We start from the raw sequence: 18,835 nt of genomic DNA on the forward strand, positions 1-18,835 counted from the left end.
TTCTGTTTGTAGTAGGTGTTGTATATCTTATTGTAAGAAAAACAATTACAAACTCGATGTCCAACCATTTTCTAAGATTCATGTTTTTGATTCTTCCTCAAAACTCTCTTGAAGCAATACAACGTAATTTAAAGTGTCAGCAAAAATAGCTGATATGTGCTCTGTGACTATGAACAGGATATAGACCATTTATTTCATTAAATATTTAATTGCTAACCAATATCAGTATTTCTCTTTGTCCTGAAAACTGAACTATTGAGGGTACTTTATCTTTTTCCTCAGGAAGACACTCTTAACATATCTGTAATTTTGGCCACTTTGTAAAAAAGATTTAAAATACTTTGTCACTTGAAAATACCAAGAAATTATATTAAATTTTTTGAGAGTTTCCTTCCTTTTCCTTCTTTTTCAAAAGATGCATTGCCATTTGCTCCCTTGGGGTCTGGATATGCGAAGAGCTGGCACAGTGTACAAGCCATCCTCAGCTGAAAGAGGCCGTCAATGTGATAGGTGTCACTTTGAAGGTATTACCGATCCGTGATGTGTATTTGACAGTAAGCTGGATCCCAGATAGTCAACCAGTTCTAGTTTGAATTAGCCCATCGCTATTTTCCCATACGTGAGAGATTTTGAATCAAAAATTGTTTTTCTGTGAGCCATGTTGAACATTCTGTGAGGCTCCCAAGAGAGGCCACCATCAGCTGCTTCCCCACTGGTGGCTGCAGCCTGGCCATCCATAGCCTGAGTGCTCCTGGACCAAGCCCTGCGGCTGAGCAGGGTTCCTCTGGTAGCTGGGCACTCCCTGTGGCAAGCAGCACAACTGTCATCTGCTGGTAATAGTGACAGGCAGCTGGGATTTCATGCCCTGGCCTCTTCAGTGGGACTGGGAGAGACCTGAAAGCTCCCAGTTAGCGGTCCTAAGTGCTCACTGTCTGACTGGGTCTTGGCACTTTTAGGATGGCTTTCTTCCTTTGCTTTGTTAATGAAAAGAAGAGCTGCCATTCACTGGGCAGTCATGCTGGGCTGGATTCATGGTAGAGTCTCTATAACCTTCACAACAGCAGCTCTGCAAGGTAGATAGTACCATCCCTATGTCACACCAGAGGAAAGCAAGGCACAGAGGAATCAGGGCATGAGCCCATAGCCATGCGGGTATAAGTGATGGTACCAAGAGCAAACAAAACCTTTGTACATACTCTTAGGCCACTTTCTAAACCAGAGCTCAAATCCTGCCAGGTCCTTTTCTGGCTCCTGCTTACAAATGGTGGTAATAATTAGCATTGCTGTCATTATACCCCCAGAACCAGTGAGTGCCCAGTCCCTGCCAGCCACTGTGCTGGGAGTTTGTGGAAGTTCTCAGCTGTGAGACAGTTGTCCCATTTTACAGGGAGGAACTGGGGTGCAGGAGAGCTAAGGAGCTCATTCCAGGCTCTAGAGCCTGGCCAAGCCAAAGTTCAGACCCTGAACTGTTTGATACCAGCATCCAGGCTCAGGCCTGCCCTTCTTTACTGCCTGTCATGTGCTGCTACAGTAGTAACCGCCACTGTCGCTGACACTGGAACAGTCATCACCAGGCCATTGACAGCCCCTGTGTCACCCTTTGTGCTTCAGCCCACAGGATAACCAGCCGGGGGCATCCCCTGCCCATGGCTTGGCATCCAGCCCTCTGGTCTAGCCCCTGCCTGCTTTTCAGCCTGATTTCATGGCAGCCTCCTCACCCACTCCCCTTCCTGGCCAAGCTTGATAAGCCCTCTGACCACCCGCCTCTGTCACCCTATCCTGCTGTTCTCTCCTCCTCCACACCTGGGCATGCCGGTTCTATCATGAGAGCTGGAGAAACACTTCCTGCTGATCCCTGTGGTGAGGAATGGAAAATTGATCCAACCAGGATCAATTAGGAGTGCTCCCTCTGGCCTGAGCAGGGCGGTGACCTTTGTGGTTGCCTTTAATCCTTAGAACCACCCTATGAGGTGAAGGGTTACTGCCACCTCCGCTTCACAAATGTGGAAAATGAGCTGATTGGTAAGTAAAGAGTTGGCTAGGGTCAAACCCAGGACACCCTGACCCCTTGTCTGGGCTTTTGCACAACTGCAAAAGCCATGGTGAAATATTCACATGTAACTATACTGAAAAAAAAGTTGGATAGCAATTGTATATCTATGCAGAGTCTAATTTTTTTAATATCCTATTTTCTCAATTCTAAGATCTGTTTTTCAAATGTTGAGTGTAGCGTGGCTTCCCCACCTCTACCCCTTTCCTGGAAAAGCTGTTAATAATTCCGTGGTGTCTGAGAATGAAGGAGATGTGTAGAAATAGCTATATAGCTATCCTTGTACCCTGTGTGGTTCTATGTAGTACAGAAGAGGGATGGAAATTGATAACAAAAGTAGAAGGATATAAGGGCTTACATTTTGTCATTGTAGTTTCCACATTTTCAAAAATTTCTTTACTTTTTCTATAATGATGAGGAAAAACATAAGGCACCAGAAGAAGAATGCATGGAGCCCAGCCTCTGTCAGGGGCATCCCAACACAGTGCAGGGACTGTCCCATGGAAGCCCCCCCACACGTGTAGGTGCTCTGGCTCCCCCCCATTTTAGAAATAAGAGAGAAGGCAACTGAAGAAGGCCAAGGAACTCATTCCAGCTTGAATTGCAAAGAAATCAGAGGGCCAAGATCGGCCAAATCAGCCTCCCTTTAACCATTAGGAATAGCAGAGGAAAACTCATGGGTGTAATTCCTGGGACAGCTCCCTGCCTGACTCCCTCTGATGTCTGTGTTCCTGTGCCAGTTGGTACTTTTACTGAAGGAGGTGGCACATAAATCTCAAAGAACTGAGGGCCTAGCAGGGAGAGCGTTGCCACAGGGAACAACTCTAAGAAGAGGGGCCTCAGGGAGGTTCGGGGCTCTGCTGGGAGGAGGCCCAGCCCCAGCAACACAGGGAGCATGAGCCCTGGAAGGGCTTCCCGCCTTATGGATTCCACGTGGCTCTGCGCACCGCTCTGCTGTGGGACCCTGCCCTTCAGGAACACTTGACAAGGTTGACTTGGGTGTTCCCTCTGATGTGGGAAGGGCATGGTCAGATAAGGCTTGGAAATGCTCCCCAGGGGGCATCAATGAAAACCAGCCTGCAGCCTCAGCAGTAAATGAGAGCAGTGCACTCATAAGCACCTGTGGAGATTTCCACCCAGCTAGTTGTGTCTGGTGGGGTAGTGTTGTGGGCAGCAAGGGTGGCAGGGGAGTGTTCTAAGCCTGAGCTGTAATTACTTAGGTGTCCCATCCAGGATGTGGGCCAAGGGCACTAGAGTGTCACCTTTGGCTCTGGCTCAGGTGAGCTGCCAACCTTGCATCCCAGGCAGCCCAGCCTGAACCCCTACCCTCAGCCTCACTTGTTCCTCCTTTTCTTACCCCATCATTAATTGTCTCCTCCTCCTTACCCCACCACCATCTTCAGTCATAGAGTCCTGCTGCCCTAGGGCCATCCCTCACCAAGGCTGTCTCCCTCTGCCAATACCTGAGCCTCCAGGTGGTGCCCTCCAACTCCATGGCCCTAGTCTGGCCCCCACAGATCTGTCCTCCAGACTGCCACCAGAGGCATCTGTCTGCACAAGGCCTGACCAAGCCACCCACAGACTAGAATACTAAGCATGGCATTCAGGGACCTACACAAACAGGTCCCTGCCTGTTCCTAAGATTGTCAGTCTTTCAAAGTAGGGACTGTATCTGCCCTGTTCATCTTGTGCCCTATGCTTTGCTTTTCTTTTTTGGCTTAAACAACATGGGAGAATATTGGTTCGTATAGCTGGAAAATACATGGGTATGGAAGAGTTTGAGGTTGGTTGATCCAGGAGATTAACAGCGTCAACACTGACCTAATTGTTTGACTCTTCTGCTCTGTAGTCCACAGAGGTGGCTTCATCTTAGGGTGGGATGCCCACAGGGTTGGAGGATGTCTGCCAGTAGGAGTCAGCGTCCTGCCTGTCTTTGTTTGGGTTCAGCAGGACTTCCTTTACAGCATTCTAGTAAGGGCTACTGAGATGCATTAGCTGAGGTTTCTCCCTCATCCCTGTGCCAGTGACTGAGGCTGGGAATAAAATCTTCTCATTTATTGCAGCCAGTGAGAGGGGACTTGCACCTGGAAAAAGATCTACTATTAGTTAAGGAGAGAGGGGGGCATTGACACTGGCCAAGCAACTACACATTTTAGAGAGCATCCAGGAGCAAGAGATCCTCTCTAGTGGGAAGAAGGTGGCATGTGAGTGCAGAAATGAATAGTGAGAAGGAGCTGGGCAGTGTCTGGGAAAGGGGCACTCCAGGCAGAAGGAGCACCAAGGACCAAGGTCCTGAGGTGCCCATGAATTGGTATACATTTGAAGAGCAAGATGTTGATCTATGGGGCAGAGTGTGGTGTCGGGGCAGCAGGGGAGCTGGGGCCTTAGTACTTGTCAGTTTAGCTGAGCCTGGACAGCATTTCCCAGAATTCTTTTCCCCATATGGTTTTTTGGGGGAGTGGGGTTGATTACTTTTTTTATTATTATTTGAGTATAGCTGACACACAATGTGATGTTAGTTTCAGGTGTACAACACAGTGATTCAACAACCTATCCCTTCTGCCATGCCTACCACAAGTGTAGCTGTGTCACCATCAGTGCTGGCACATTGTCTTCATTCCATGAGTATGTGCTGAGTGAGTGAGTGAGTGAGTGAGTGATTTGTCCCCCCCCCACCACCACAGCATTCACGTGTGACTAATACCACCCCACTTGCAGCCCTCCAGCCCAGCCTGGCCTGCCACAGGGCCCTGCTGCACGGAGACACTCTCCCTCTGCATTCTTCCAGGCTAAGCTCAGCTCTCCTTCTCCCTACAACACGTCCTCTCTGCTGTCTGCCCCCTCTCTCACACCTTACCCCTCTCTGCCCAGAGGCTTGTTGTCTGGTCTACCAGAGTTCTCATTTCTTGTCGTCCTCTTGTGTGCTTCCAGATTCTAGATGTAAGAGCCATGCCAGCCTTCTGTTTCCACCCCATGACTTGACCACTGTGATGCAGCAGAAACACACTCATGTTCTTCAGTCCCTCAGTTCCATCTTCACCTCAGACTCACCATGTGCTTCTCCTCGGGGGGCTATGCAAGGCATTAAGAATATAATGGTGAACAAGATGTGGAAAAATTAAACACACCAAAGAATAGGCAGACAAACATAGAAGATCAGCTTGATAGCCCTTAATGCCATAAGGGAACTATAAGATGGAAACAGGATGAAGCTGAAGAGCTGGAGCAAGTGGGCTGCCACTCCTTTGAATGGGCATGGTGGCCTCATGGAGGAGACATTTAGTGCCATGATCTGAAAGATGTGGCAGTGCCAGCAACATGCAGACCTGGGGAATGAGTGTCCCAGGCAAAGCACGGAACAAGTGCAAAGGCCCTGGGGCAGAAGCAAGCTAGTATTTGAGGGATTGAAAGAAGCCTATGAGCATCAGGTCATCTGAGGCCTAGAGGCCAGGCTCTGAAGAGCTTCTTGAGCACAGATGCTCTTGCCCTGGGTGTACTTTGTGCCTATCAGGAAGGGGCAGTCAGGAAGTGTTTATCCTATAGAATTCAAAAGAATCCCTTTTGCCTTAACTTCTTTGTCCTGTGAGTTTACACAGATGCTAAATGTTGACTTTTCTGTGTCTATGTGGTGCTGAGGTCAATTGGGATCTGCTTCATGGGACTTGGAGCTCCTGGCATGGAAATAACTAAACTACATAGCCAGAGGTTTCCCTGGACAAGGACCCAAAATCAGTGACAAATCTTTCTTCTGTAGATAATGAGGTGTGGAGAGCAGAGTAGTCCCAGGTTCTGGCCAGGGAGAGAGGTACAGGGTACCTTCACCTGTTTCATCCACCCCAGCCCGTGGACCTTGTAGGCACCATCCCTCCCCATTAATATGCCATCTCACAAGAAATGGGAGCATCCAGAGGACCTTGGACACACACCAGACTCCAAAAACATACTCAAAGTAATTGGGTACACGAGAACATATGAATTAGGTTCTTGCAGTCACCAAAGTTTCACATTTCTTAGTACATTACACATGCAGGTTCAGTCCCCATTTCTCCAGGTGTAAAGTGAAGATCACGTCTACCTTGCAGAGCTGCTAATGAAGATTTATCAATGTGAAAATGAGGAAAATTCTTGTAAAATGTCCAGCACATAGGGAATACTCAGTAATGGACTACATTTTAATTTCCTGTAATTGTCAAAACTATGATTTGTGCGATCTGCATGAGGCGTCTGAAATTATGGTTTTAATTTTTCTATGACTGAACAACAGCTACTTGTTTCTGTAGAACATTACGTAAAGTAATACAGCTAGTCTGGACAAGAGGCAGTTACAGGATGGTGATCATATACAACCTATCTGGTACCAGGACACATTTTTCAAAAATTGAATGCCAAACAAGAAAATGTATCCCTAAATATCGCTGGAAAGAAATGCCTGTTCTTTTCTTCCTCAGGACAAATGTACGTGTTAAGTTTAGTCCTTTCGTTTGGGGTTTTGTTTCCCTTTATAGTTTTCTAACAAAATCGTGGCTCAGGTGGCCTGTGATGTTCTTCAGTTGCTGGTTTCCTACTGGGAAAAGCTTCAGATGTTTGAAACCTCTCTCCCTCGGAAAATTGCAGAAGTAAGTCTTTTCCTGTAATGCTAAAACATAAGCGTTTCCCTCTTACTCTATGCGATATTTAATGAATTACAGATACTCAAATAATTGTTAGAGAACTGTCTGTTACATTGCCATACGAGTCATTCATTTTAAGAGTAAATCGCACTGGCCCTTCTCAGCTGTGATTTCAGGCACTACGTAAAGAAGCCACCAGTGTTCGGGGCAGAGTCTCACACTTGGAGAGTTTGAAAGGCAGACACGACCACAACAAAGAGACCTTTTGTAGATTGGGCTTCATTCATCGAGAGTAATTTGGATGGTGCCAACAAGGAGTAGGCAGCTGGTTATGATGCCCTCTATGCAGGGGCGGGGAGTTGGGGGGACTGTTGTATGAAACAGGAGTCTCTCCCAGACTAAAGCCCCGGACCACGCTTTCTGCCATAGCGTGATTACCCAGCTGTAATGTGATTACTACTGTAATATGCTTGGGGGGAGGGGGATGGTGAGGGTAGTTGGTGGGAGAGAAGGACAGAAGGAACAGGAAGAATCATCCCAGTGATGATATCCTGGAGGTCAGTCACATCTGAGGGTGCTTGCCTGTATAGAGGCAGGTGCCTTCACCTCTGTAGGTGCCTGCATATAAGGCACATCCATCCCTGCCAGTTTTGAAAGCTACACTTTTTGAAACATGCCCTGTTCTTTACACATCCAGTGGTAACTCTTCAAGGAAATTTGATTTATCTCTGTGTGATATTACAGGGAGAGAAGAAGTGATACTGATTTATTTTCTCTCAGCCCTAGACAGATTTCACCAGTGAGATCACTTAGTTCTCTAGGTGGCCTAGAGTGGAACAGAGCTCTGGACACAGGAATAGCAGATGCTGCAAGTTGTAAAGTTGTGTTTTAGGGCAACTGTGTACAGTTGACCCTTGAACAACATGGATTTGAACTGCATAAGTCCATTTGTATGTGGATTTTTTGTATAAATACAGTAGAGGACTGTAAATGTATTTTCTCTTCCTTGCGATTTTCTTAACATTTTCTTTTCTCTAGCTTACTTTATTGTAAGAATACAGCATAGTATATATATAACATATAAAATATGTATTGATCAACTGTTTATGTTATTGATGAGGCTTCCAGCCAGTAGTAGGAGTAGCAGCATCTGCTATTCCTGTGTCCAGAGCTCTGTTCCACTCTAGGCCACCTAGAGAACTAAGTGATCTCACTGGTGAAATCTGTCTAGGGCTGAGAGAAAATAAATCAGTATCACTTCTTCTCTCCCTGTAATATCACACAGAGATAAATCAAATTTCCTTGAAGAGTTACCACTGGATGTGTAAAGAACAGGGCATGTTTCAAAAAGTGTAGCTTTCAAAACTGGCAGGGATGGATGTGCCTTATATGCAGGCACCTACAGAGGTGAAGGCACCTGCCTCTATACAGGCAAGCACCCTCAGATGTGACTGACCTCCAGGATATCAACACTGGGATGATTCTTCCTGTTCCTTCTGTCCTTAGTATTTAAATTTGAGGGAAGTCAGGGGAGTCAGCACCCCTAATCCCTGGGTTGTTCAAAGATGAGTTATAGTTTATCATCAAAAGGGGAATACCTTTGAGAATGCAAGGGGTGCTTTTACACCAGGACAACAGATGGAGACCTGAATGGTTTGTAAGAAAATCAAATGGGAGCATTTTCATAGTTATTTTTGAAAATATTTTTTACTTTCATTGTGTAAAGTGTAGAGGATGATGATGGGAATTGTGTGACCACAGAGAGAAATGTTCCTTCCTCTGGGGCCCCCAGTTTCATCACCAGTAGAGTGGAGTGGAGACTGGGCATGGCTCTATCACTTTCTCCTGATTTTCAGGACTGCAGGGAGCTCTAAACTGGCTCTCTGCTTTTTGTCACCTTTCTCTAGCGAGTTGGCACCAAGCTGGGTTTAGTGCAAGGCCATCTTGGGACTCTTAACATATGGTTTCCCAAACTATTGCTATGGTCTGTTTCATTGGGGATTTGTCTTTTATGCAGATCCTTGTGGCCACAATTGCTTTTCTTTTACCAAGTGCAGAGTACTCCTCAGCGGAAACAGATAAAAAGGTAGGTGGCACATCAGCTAAGTTTTTTCCAGAGTTTGTTTGTTTGTTTTTTTAATGTAAGACCAAATGATAAATAATGTTCTATATAGGGATATCCTTTATAGTATTCTTCCGATATATTGGTCCTAACAGTCTCCCCTGTGAGAACTTTTATTTATTCAGTTATTTCTTTTGCATTTGTGTGTCCACTGAATATTATTATACAGGGACAGTTCTGTTGTTTGCTGTTACATGTAGTGAAGCTTGAAAGATTGCAGTGTATGTTACGGGGCATGTCTCCTCTTCCAGTTTATTGTGTCCTTGCTACTCTGCCTCTTGGACTGGTGTATGGCATTGCCGGTGAGCACCCTTCTCCGCCCGGTGTCTGCGGCGGCCCTGGAAGGGCAGCACTCGTCCAGAGGCCCTTTGCTGGACTATATCTATAGGGTGAGTCTCCATTTGGGCCTCAGGGGCATAGAGTATAGACGTAAGCATCAGAGAATTACCAAAATATGTTTTATACATTTACTTATTTATTTGTGCTCTTTTGAAAAGCATATACGGGGGCTGAAGCATTTTAAAAGAAATGAATAATTTAAGTAGTGAAAACAGAACAGATATTATTGTAGAGAAGCAATGGTTACCAAGTGAAAGAAGCCTGCATTTTCACATGACTTCCATCTTTCAACAACTGCAATTTGACCAGAAACCACCCCCCCAAATTTTCATGTAACATGGTCTATCTCTACTTAACTTTAAAAAGAACTGTTTATATTGTAGGAATATTTATAGCCATAGTTTGACAAAAATCTGCTTATCAATGGAAGAAAAAATATAAAGGTCTCAATGGTCTCTTTGTTTAAAAGATCTTAAGAAATAAATTTTTTTAAGATTTTATTTATTTATTTGAGAGAAAGAGATAGAGATAGCAAGATAGAGCGCAAGCAGGGAGGCGAGGAAGAAGCAGACTCTCCACTGAGCAGGGAGCCCGACTCAGGGTTCCATCCCAAGACGCTGAGCTCATGACCTGAGCCGATGTTTAACCGACTGAGCCATCTAGGCACCCCGAGATCTTAAGAAATAAATTAAGGAAATATATAACATCAAAGTATTTAGTCTCATCACTTTTATCATACTCAAGATATTTGAATTTCACCCCCTACTGATACGTAGGTATGGTGTTTGCTCTGGACTCTGTATTATCCTTCTATATTGGCTTCACAGTCCCTCCTGTGAAAGCTTCATTTATGAATTTAGCACTTGTGTATCCATTGAATAATTACTACTAAGTAGAGACAGTTCTGTTAATTTTTTTAGTAACAAACCTTTACTAATAACCTTTATTTTTTTTTAAAGATTTCATTTATTTGAGAGAGAGAGTGAGCAAGAGAACACAAGCAGGGGGAACAGCAGAGGCAGAGGGAGAAGCAGGCTCCCCACTGAGTAGGGAGCCTGACGCGGGGCTCGATCCCAGGACCCTAAGATCATGACCTGAGCCGAAGGCAGGCGCTTGACCAACTGAGCCACCCAGGGGCCCCTACTAATAACCTTTAAAAAAAAAATTCCAAGTCATTAACTTATTACTGTGTTGCCTTGTTTTAAAATGTATCTGATACAAAGGAAAAAGACACTTAACATGGTTGAAATTCTACTAAAAAGTATTTTGTATCTTTAAATGGTTTCTTTAGTGGTCAAAAATTTTAATAACTGTTAGGATTCATTAGATACTTCTGTCATCTTTGTGGCTTATAAAACCTATTTGAGGCCTGACTTGACCAAGTACAGTAGCCACAGTCATTTAAATTTATCTCTTTTCTGATATTTCTTTTCTTAAAAGATTTCTCTTAAAATTGTTTTACCAATAAAAGAGTCACCTCCTAGTTAACATGATTCACAAATTTATTGAATAACATTATTGTATCTTTAAAGGAAACTTTTTATTAAGTATAATATGCATCCAGACAAGTGCTTCAGTATAAGTGAGAGCTTGATGAATTTTCACAAAGTGATCACACCTGTGAAACCAGATCCCAGCTGCAGAAACTGAATAGCCTTGGTATCCCAGAAGCCCCCATCATGCCTCCCTACTAGTCACTATCTTCATGCACACACCTGGGGTAACCGCTAGCCTGTCTAACAGTGTAGATTTTTTTTGTACTTTGTATAGCTGGAATTATGCAATATGTGCTTCTGTGCTTGGCGTCCTTCACTCAGCATTATTTCTGAAGGATTCATTCATACTCTTGTGAATAGTTGCAGATTTTTCACTTGTTGCTATTTGGTAATACACAATGAGAGGATGCCATGATTTATATCTGTTGTACTGTTGATGGACATTTGGGTAGTAGAGTTTGGGACCGTAAAAAGAAGATCTGTGAACATTCTGGTGGGCCACAGCAGGACTTAGGGCAAAATCAGCACTTTTTAACTTACACTTTCCTTTTGTCCTGAGAATATATTTATTGGCATTGATGTAAAAGGAACAAAATAAACTTGCAAATAGCACGAAGATGTTTTAGAATGGAAGGGATTCTATGTCTTCAAGTATTACCTACCCCCTAAGTGCTCTTGTGGGGTGGCAGATTGTCGGGACAGGAGGTTCGTCGCATCCACAGCACACATTCCCTTCTGTTTTTCACAGGTTCTGCACTGCTGTGTTTGTGGCTCAAGCACATACACCCAGCAGAGTCACTACACACTGACCCTGGCCGACCTGTCCTCCCCGGATTACGATCCTTTCCTGCCACTGGCAAATGTGAAGAATTCGGAGCCAGTCCAGTATCATTCATCAGCAGATTTGGGCAACCTGCTCACAGTTGAAGAGGGTGAGATTCTTCAGAATATTAATTCTCATGGGCAGGAAAAGGAAAGATTGTAGCCTTTTGCCCATGCTTGCTATATTATTTTTAACAATCTAGTTTTTGGTTTCTAAACTCTTCTGTGATAGCAAATTCTGCCTTCCTTGTTTCTTTTTTTCTCGTTTCTTCACTTCCTCTCCTTTTTCCTATCTTAGCTGAATTTTGTATTGAGGGCCTGTATTTTTCAGACCTATGAGACCCACAGAAAAAGGCTCATTTCTATCCTACAGGAACTTTACGTGTAACTGGAGAGACAGGATTAATGCAGGAGGACTTATTTGTGGACCGGTAGCACCATGGGGGCTTCCCGTGGGGAAGGACCTAAGCCAGACTTAGAAGGATGGGCAGACTTTGAAAGGATCTCGTGGAGGGTTGCAGACTAGGAGAGCATTGTAGAGAGGTGGGGATTTACATGCCACAGTTTGAGGATCACTCTGCTGATGGCAGAGGGTCCATTTTAGAATATATGGGTATCGTCAGGATTAGGAACTGCTGTATGTCTTCCTCAACCTCCCTTCTTCCTAAAAGGCAAAGAGCCTATCTCTGGGCCTTGAAATGTGAGTCCAAAGGTAGGTATATCACCTGTACATATGAAATAATTGCATAGAACCAAACACACACATACATAGTACATGTGAAACGAGTAAACTCTGAATATTGATGAATCATATCAAATGTACCATATCATATCAAGATACCAATCAAAATTTCCTGATTGTGATACTGTACTAAAGCTATGCTATGTAAGATATTACCAGGGGGATGAAGGATATTTGGGATCTCTCTGTATTATTTCTTACAAGTGCATGTGAATCTTCTATTGTCTCAAAGTTAAAAGTTAAAAAAAAAATGTGGGTGTGGAGTGTTGGATCATCCATGAAAATGTTACAGACTTGGCAAGTTAAAACCTAGGCCCAAGGGTGGAACCTTGGGAGTAAAAACACGTTAAAGAAAAAGGAATGAGGGAATATCACCAGGAAAACAAAGTCAGGGAATTGGAAAAAGAACCCAGAAAGAGTCAGTTCTGAGAAGTCGAGGGAAGAAAGGGAATAAGGAGCCAAGAAAAGTCAGCAGTCCTAGGTGCTTCAAAAACATCACGGAGAGTGGGAGCTGTTTTGTTTTGTTTCCCAGCTAAGCATTTGGTGGTGAGTTTTGCTGAGTACTTTGGGCATGGAGGTTAGTCTGTAGCCAAAAAGCCTGAGCAGGTGATTTGGGGATGACTGTTCAGACCCCCAAGACATTCTTCTTGTAGGTCCTTTGGTGGACAAAGGAGGGACAGTAACCAGTTGAGGGCATGGAGTCCAGGGCTATGCTTGCAAGACTACAGAGTCTGGAGTATGGGTTAGGCCGAGAGGAAGACGACAGGTGAGGTGACGATGAAGAGGATGGGAGTGGGAGCACCAGTCATTGGCAAAGGCTCTGGAATCGTCCAGTCCAGGAAAGTTTTATAGAAAACCTCAGACCTTATGCAAGCTTGTCCTAACATAGTTCTGTGGTACTAAAAATAATTGCTTGTACTTCAGAGGCAAAGGAGTTTTAAAATTCACTAACACTTTAAATAAAAAAAGCAAAGCAGTTTAAAAACATATTGGCATGCACAGACACTCTTGCTAAGTGGGTACACCCTCTTAAGAATGAGAGGAAAATTAAAGATGATAGCTGAAGTATTTTAGGTTAAACAAAATGTGCTTGTATTTGAGAGGTTTTTTTCTCATTCAGTGTCATAATTCATCATTCGTAACCAAACTTTTTTCTCACATGTTTCTGGGAAGCAATATTGTATATTTATCTATTATTTTCAAGTGACTCTTTCATTCAGTATTACGTACTATTTGATGTAAATACTACTTTGAAATAGTTACAAGCAAGAGACACATTCAGTTACCAACAGCTGAGGTGGCTGCTGGTCCAGCTCAAGGAAAAGCAAATTTCTCATCATTAATAACTAATTGCTTTAAAAAGAAAGGAAGAGGGGAGCTTTAAAAACTGAAAGTTAGAAGACAAACTAAAATCACTGCTTTTCTATTTCATCTCTAAATGTAGTAAAATAAGACAAATATTTGGATTATATTTTTTCATAGTTTGTGGAAGTTATGAGATTGTTTTCTTGTGAATGGAGTCTAGATTTTCTCTTTATTTTTCAGGGAACCACAGGCAGTTGATGCAGCTGAAGTCTGCCAGGAAAAAAACAGTTTTTACTTCACAAATATTCCTTTTCCCACTTTTCAATACCAAAGATATTTGGAGTTTTTATTGGGTGTGTCACGGTTTATGACTTGATTAGTGTGACTCTAGTTCATCTCCCATTGTAGAATTCAAACACATTCCTTAAAATACAAATTTGTATGTATCTCAAATTGAAAGCACAACCTATGTAAGTTAAAGCAGAGGAAAGTTGCTTTTCCAATTGTAATTGTCTGTGTTGGGCTTTACCAAATTGGACCTTTGTCATTCGTTCCACAGCCTGCTCCATCGAGTCATCACCACGTGCTGTCTTACACCATAGACTCCTGAACCCCCAGCTGGCCATGCCTTTGTTGTTTGGGGCATTAACATTTCTGACAGAGCGCATATTCATATGGAATGATAAGCATGAATAAAAAGCATCTGTAACTTTTGAAAAAGTTAATATGGACACAAAAGCAAAGGCATTCATAACTGTGATTACAGGGGAATTAGTTGAGGTGTTTAAATTTCTCAGCTGTATGGAAATCATACACTCTTCTACAAGGGTCAAGAAGGACAGTTGAATGTCAGAGATGGATGTAGATGAACTTTGCTTATGAAAACTCAAGTTTTCATGTGAGATTTTATTTTACGTTGTTGAATACAGCGATTTCTTGTTCACTGAATAGCAAAAATTAAGAAGAAATTCAATGAAAAGTCAGGACGATCTTGTTCATTAGTCATCACCGAGGTTCCTATATACTCTAGGAGTTGATTGTTTCCTGCTAGGATTTATACATCATACAATTGATGTTTCATAGATAAGTTCACTGAATTTTTAATGTCTGAGAGGGAAGGTGTTTAGCATCAGAAAACATAATTTAGAGTTATTTGTGTTTAATTAATATTTGAGTTTTCCGTTGTGAATTTAGAAACCAAGTATTTCCTAAACCTGTAAGCCCAAAGTATAAGTCTTACCTTATTTATCTAGTGATATTTTTTATTGAAATTAAAAATTCATTTTCACTTGTTCTTGGATTAACACACAGTTCTTTTCTAAATTTGGCAGATTACAATTTCCCTGACCACTCTGAAGCTTAAGTGGTTGTCTCCCTCCGTGCTTACAGATTGTTTCTCTGCTTCTCCCTTACCCTGCCAGCATGTCACAGAGCCCACCTTCACCTGCTAGTGTCAGTCTTTCTACACATTTGAAGCCTTAAAAATTTTGTAAGTCAGTTGCTCTTAGGCATTTCATCATCAACTGCAAATTCAGTTAAAACCTATTTCCATGAGTTAATTAATATACCAGATTCTGTTAAATATTTAAAATGCCCAAACAACAAAACATAAATTTTTGCAACGATCTTAAGATTGCTTCAAATCCATCTGTGACGTCATAGGCTTGATACATTTCCTCATCAGTGTCTGCCTTTACGCCGGTGAGGGAAGTGGGGTAACCTCTGTGGCCTGAACCCACAGCCCACCACCTTTCCCACCAGATGCTCTCCAGCTGCAGGTTCCGCCTCCCAGAACTCCCTGAACCATCAGCTCTTTCAGGACCGGGAACTTCTCTCATTTACTGCTGTATCTACAGATTTTTAAGTGTCCCTTTCAGAATGAGATCTTCATGGAAGTTGGTTCTTTTAGCAATCTATTTAATCAAGTTATTTATTTATTAATTATTTATTTATTTATTTAACATATAATGTATTATTTGTTTCAGGGGTACAGGTCTGTGATTCATCAGTCTTACACCCAGTGCTCCCCACAACACATACCCTCCCCAATGTCCATCACCCAGCCACCCCATCTCCCCACCCCCCCAGCAACCCTCAGTTTGTTTCCTGAGATTAAGAGTCTCTTATGGTTTGTCTCCCTCTCTTGTTTCACTTTTTCCTCTCTTTCCCTATAATCCTTTGCCTTGTTTCTTAAATTCCACATATCAGATCATATGATAATTGTCTTTCTCTGGTTGACTTATTTCTAGCAATCTATTTAAATTGTACTTTTAATTCAAATAGAATTAGTGTCGAAAAAGAAAATAGGTGAAAAAAATGGCCAGACTAAACCAAATCCAACATTCCGAGTACAGATTTTAAGCTTCCTTCCCCACTGTCTGCTATGTTGCCTTACCCCGGCTCACAGAGCGGAAGAGGAGGAGTTTGGAGCTGATCCCTCTGACCGCCCGCATGGTGATGGCCCACCTGGTGAACCACCTGGGACACTTCCCGCTGCGTGGGGGCCCTGCCGTGCTGCACAGCCTGGTCAGCGAGAACCATGACAACGCGCACGCCGAGGCCCCTGAGCTGTCCTCCGAGGTGTTCCGGAGCCCAAACCTGCAGCTCTTTGTGCTGAATGACAGCACCCTCATCTCCTATCTTCAGACACCCTCTGAAGGGCCAGCAGGCGACTTGCGGGGGGGCACCCTGTCAGACGTCAGAGTCATTGTGCGGGATATCTCAGGGAAGTACTCTTGGGACGGGAAGGTTTTGTATGGACCATTGGAAGGCTGCTTAGCACCCAGTGGCAGAAATCCTGCATTTCTGATTTCGGGCTGGCAACCTCAAGCTTTGGGAGCTCAGAAAGATTTTTCTCAAAGTGAGGAGGGAGATGACGTCCTCGACAAATTACTTGAAAACATTGGCCACACAAGTCCTGAATGCCTTTTACCATCACAGCTAAATCTAAATGAGCCCTCCCCACCCCCGCGGGGAATGAACCGTGACCAGGAGAAGGAAATCATCGAGGTCATTTTGCGCCAGAATGCCCAAGAAGACGACTACATCCAGAGGTGTAACTCTGACTCAGCCATGAAAGTCACCAGCCAGGAGCAGCCCTCACCAGTAGAGCCACAAGGACCCTTTTATTTCTGCAGGTTGTTGCTCGATGACTTGGGGATGAATTCTTGGGACAGAAGGTAACAGTCCTCTCTAGACCTTCACCTACTTTATCATTATGTTTGTGTGTGTGTTCTTGTTCTCAGTTTGGGATTTGAGAAGCAGAGAATAGAAATGGAGATTTTTCTTTCTGCATTTACAGCTTATTTTCTACTGCTAAATTAGAGCTACAAGTGAAACTAATTGTGCTGTACTGATGCACAGATTGAATTTCAGGCATCTCGTGTATTTTCAAGGGTACCAGACATTTTCTGTGCATGCGCGCATGCGCGTGTGTGTTTTAATTACTGCTCTGTCCATCATTGCTTGTGTTGGCACAAAAGATGCAAATGGACTACAAAGATCAATAAGCCACCATCTCACCTTAGGTCTGGTGAAGGAGGTAGACTTGGCACGACTCTGATGAAAGATAGCATGACACAGGAGTCTGAGAGGAACAGTTAATCCAATACGAAGTGTGGGACAGTGATCTGTGGAAGGGGTGGGTTTGAGCTGGGCCCTGACAGTGGAGTGGGGTTTCTAAGGGCAGAGGTAGGGAGAAGGGATTCACAGCAGAGCTGATAGTGAAAAGAGGCACAGGCGCACACACATCAGTGAAGCACTCTTTCACCTCAGAGCCATCCTGTGTCAATGGGTAGGGATGGGATGCCATGGAATTTTGATGCCTTTGAATGTCTTAAGGAGAATGGAGTTCATTCTGTGGGCTCAGATCACAAATCTTTTATGACTGAGGAAGGTTATGGATGGGTACGTGGATGGATGAGTGATAGGTTTGTTAATTGATTGATTGGAAATGGCAGAATTGGTCTGTGATTACACAACTTTTCTTCCATCTCTTTTTTTTAATAGAAAAAATTTCCATCTGTTGAAGAAAAATTCAAAACTGTTGAGAGAGCTAAAAAATCTGGACTCCCGTCAGTGGTATGTGAAAGTATATCAGACCACTTCCTTCCTATCTCTCATTGTGTGTGTTTGGATGACAGAGCTGCGGGAATGAATACACCTACAGAGACACCCAAAGGTTATTCTGTAACTAGAATCTGGTGACATCTGCACATGCCATACCTTTGGTGTTTTTCCCCTTGAGGAATAAGCTTAACATGCTTGCTATGCTAAGAAGAGGTCATTGCTCCCATCTAATCTGTGTCTTTGGTTGAGGACCTTTTCATGTGGCAGCCAGTGGACATTCATTCTCATTTAATCTCTGTAGCCACCTCTTTCTCCAATGAGGAACAGAGGCTTACCAGACCCAAACAGCCTACCTGTGCTCACATGTAACCATTTTGTTTAAACCAAGTGAGTCTGACTTCTTAACCCGTGCTTGTGTGCCAATGCACTGGCTGTAGTCTCTGCGCTACAACGTGGGCAAGCTTAAAACCAGTGCGTTTCCAATTAGTAACTCCCTAGTAGTGATTCTTCTTCTCAGAGCTGGTCAAATCTCAGGTCCGCCCCTTATCTGTACAATCTTAGAAGCAATTCTCCAGATGAACTCAGGACCAGTTTTTGATTTGGAGAAATGTGTGCTTCCAAACACATCTCAGGCAACAGTAAGTTTTGTGCTTGGTACATAACAGGTACTTAAAAGTCTTGAATAAACTGCTTGTTTAATCTTAGTTTTTTTTTTTTAAAAAAACACCTCATTTTCTAAAAAATAGCTTTTGTTCCTGTTTTATTCCCTGGAGGAATATCATTAGGTATCTCATTACAGATGAAAAACCTGAAGCCATTATTCCTCACATTGCCCTTCATCATATTCAGTTTCCCAATTGTTGTTATGCTTCTTTTTCTCTAGAGGAATAGGGACCAAATTCTCTGTGGAAACTCTGCGAGGGGTTTCTTGTGAAGGACTCAGGGGTTCACTTCTCTCTTCCCCCTTGCCCTCCAGTATTAAACAAGCAGTCACCTGGGCTCCAAACTCAGCTTTTTTTTTTTTTTAATGTTTTATTTATTTATTCATGAGAGTCAGAGAGAGAGAGAGGCAGAGGCAGAGGGAGAAGCAGGCTCCCTGCCTAGCAGGGAGCCTGATGCAGGACTCAGTCTCAGGACCCTGGGATCATGATCTGAGCTGTAGGCAGACGCTTAACCGTCTGAGCCACCCAGGTGCCCCAAAACTCAGCTTTTCAAGCATATGCTGAATTACTCCATGCTTCTTAGTATTAAGTGAATACATTGGTATCTTGTAATTGTGGC

The 18,835-nt window shown here is 43.4% G+C and overlaps 1 protein-coding gene across 7 annotated transcripts in view; it reads left to right on the forward strand.

The window, feature by feature from the left end:
• The window catches only part of RALGAPA2 (Ral GTPase activating protein catalytic subunit alpha 2), a 341,673-nt gene that overhangs the window by 210,799 nt on the left and 112,039 nt on the right, over window positions 1-18,835 (forward strand). For all 7 annotated transcript variants that reach the window (XM_027624203.2, XM_027624204.2, XM_027624200.2 and 4 more), the window contains 7 exons: window positions 416-524; window positions 6,556-6,666; window positions 8,678-8,746; window positions 9,034-9,171; window positions 11,366-11,549; window positions 15,894-16,665; window positions 17,495-17,566. In XM_027624203.2, coding sequence (XP_027480004.1) covers window positions 416-524; window positions 6,556-6,666; window positions 8,678-8,746; window positions 9,034-9,171; window positions 11,366-11,549; window positions 15,894-16,665; window positions 17,495-17,566 — 1,455 coding nt within the window. The remainder of the gene's footprint in view (window positions 1-415; window positions 525-6,555; window positions 6,667-8,677; window positions 8,747-9,033; window positions 9,172-11,365; window positions 11,550-15,893; window positions 16,666-17,494; window positions 17,567-18,835) is intronic.

The sequence above is a fragment of the Zalophus californianus genome, chromosome 8 (genome assembly GCF_009762305.2).
Source record: "Zalophus californianus isolate mZalCal1 chromosome 8, mZalCal1.pri.v2, whole genome shotgun sequence".
Taxonomy (NCBI): Eukaryota; Metazoa; Chordata; class Mammalia; order Carnivora; family Otariidae; genus Zalophus; species Zalophus californianus.